At 47.2% G+C, this 1,906-nt stretch overlaps 1 protein-coding gene across 1 annotated transcript; it reads right to left on the bottom strand.

The window, feature by feature from the left end:
- Positions 1–613: 613 nt before the first annotated feature.
- On the bottom strand, positions 614–1,589 carry LOC135643490 (protein P21-like). The gene has a single exon (XM_065160510.1). It carries the CDS (start codon positions 1,572–1,574, stop codon positions 888–890), a length of 687 nt encoding a protein of 228 aa, XP_065016582.1. The 5' UTR covers positions 1,575–1,589; the 3' UTR covers positions 614–887.
- Between the last annotated feature and the right edge of the window lie 317 nt (positions 1,590–1,906).

Consider the following 1,906-nt stretch of genomic DNA (forward strand, 5'->3'; position numbering starts at 1 on the left):
ACAAAATGATTGTGAATATTAGTGATCAACCCAAGAACAAAAAAAAAAAACCTTCGATTATTTTTTCTAGATACTGATGGACTTCTCAAACGGTTGACGTTGGCTTTTTCAAAGGCTGTTAAACACAAACTAAAACTTAATCCAATATCTAAATTACCAAAGTCATTTCTAGTCCTTTTGATGAGAAGGCTTCATAACTAGTGGAAATTGACACCACTCTTCAAGACAACCACAAATTTTCTTGGGTGGTGAAATATGTCATGGAACAAATGGAAGTGTTCAGATCCTGCTTCAATCTAATTAATTTCCTGTTACGTTTGACAGGAATTTTCTTTCACCCAAAAACAAGCAGAACATTTGGAGAGAGTATGTTAAAGCTTAATTGGTGTTGATAAAAAATCATATCCAGATCTTTAAATGAAAAATCCATGACTTCATATTTTCTATCTGCCTAACTTGTCAAAATAGGACCTCGAGATCTCTTGGAAGTCCTGAGTTAGATGACCTGAAGTACTATAATATATTTGACTTGATGGCCACATTATTTTAGAACTGGTAATCCATCTAACACAAATTCAAATCATCGAGAGAGATCCAAAAAGACCATATGACAAGATCTAAATGTTGTGATATTATTTTTTTCTCGAGTCTGATGCCAACAAGAGATCCTATTGTCGACTTCTATAGAAACTTTCATAACATCAAATGACGTACAACATAGGGATATGAGATATATCACTTGTGCAACAAAGCACTCATCAATTCGGATGTCAATACAGACACCCTCTTATTCGTTGTTATTACTGGGTAATTGGCTTATTATTCTTTTATCTACGAGTAGATTCTTTGTACGTCCGCCGTCACCTCCTTCTCCTCCCACGTGATAATTAAGGGCAGAAGACAACCCTGTAATTAGTCCCACCGGGGCAGGTGAAGGTGCTGGTTGCGTCGTCCTTGGGGTAGCTGTAAGCATCGGGGCAGTTGTTCTTGAAGAACATGGAGTAGTTTGTCGGCCCGCAGCTGCCGGAGGTGCAGCAGTACTCATCAGTTTTGAACACGGTGCAAGGGTTGTTGCAGCCGCCCGGCGCCCTCAGCTCCGCGGGGCACTGCCCGTTGATGTCGGCGGAGCACCGTATGCCCCGGCAGTCCCCCGAGGTGGGGCTGAAGTCCATGGGCACGTTGAAGCCGTCGACGAGGGAGATGTCGACGAAGTCCAAGTTCTGGAACTGGTTGAGGGCGAACTCGGCCAGCGTATTGGGCGGCGTGCCGTAGCCTTGGCACTCCAGGAGGCCGCCGCAGTCGCCTGTCTGGCAGCTACCGCTGCCGCTTCCATCGAAGGAGCAGTCGGTGCGGGCCCAGACGCGGCCGCCTGTGGTGCCGGGATTGACGTTGATGGTCCAGGTCTGGCTCGGGTCGAGCTGGCGGCCGCCTCCGGGGACGGCGGCGGCCCAGACAGTGAAGGAGCATTGGTTGACGATGTCGAAGGTAGCTGCATGGGAGACGACGAAGAGCAGGGGGAGGAGGAGGAAGGAGAGGCCGCCGAGCGATGCCATTGCTGCACCAGAGAAGGCCATTGCTGCACCGGTAGGAGGAGGGAGTATATATAGAGTGCAAGGAGAGGTAGACGAAGCTTCGAGCAGTTGGCATGGAAGTGACTACTTGACAAAGATGAAGCTTACGGTTGTATGCTGATGACATCATATGTGGAAGTCTATCTCTTGTCCGTGCCATGCATGGTGGAAGGAAGTATCGCTTAGATGCCACGACAGGAGCTAAGAACCAAATGACACAATGGACTGTGGACGTAAAAGCGTTGGCATGATACGGCCAAGGAAATAGAATAGAAAAGAGGTGCAATAGACAAAGACGAGTTGATGTGGGGTATATACTGGCGGTCAAGTCTCTT

Source organism: Musa acuminata, chromosome BXJ3-7, assembly GCF_036884655.1.
Source record: "Musa acuminata AAA Group cultivar baxijiao chromosome BXJ3-7, Cavendish_Baxijiao_AAA, whole genome shotgun sequence".
NCBI classification, from domain to species: domain Eukaryota; kingdom Viridiplantae; phylum Streptophyta; class Magnoliopsida; order Zingiberales; family Musaceae; genus Musa; species Musa acuminata.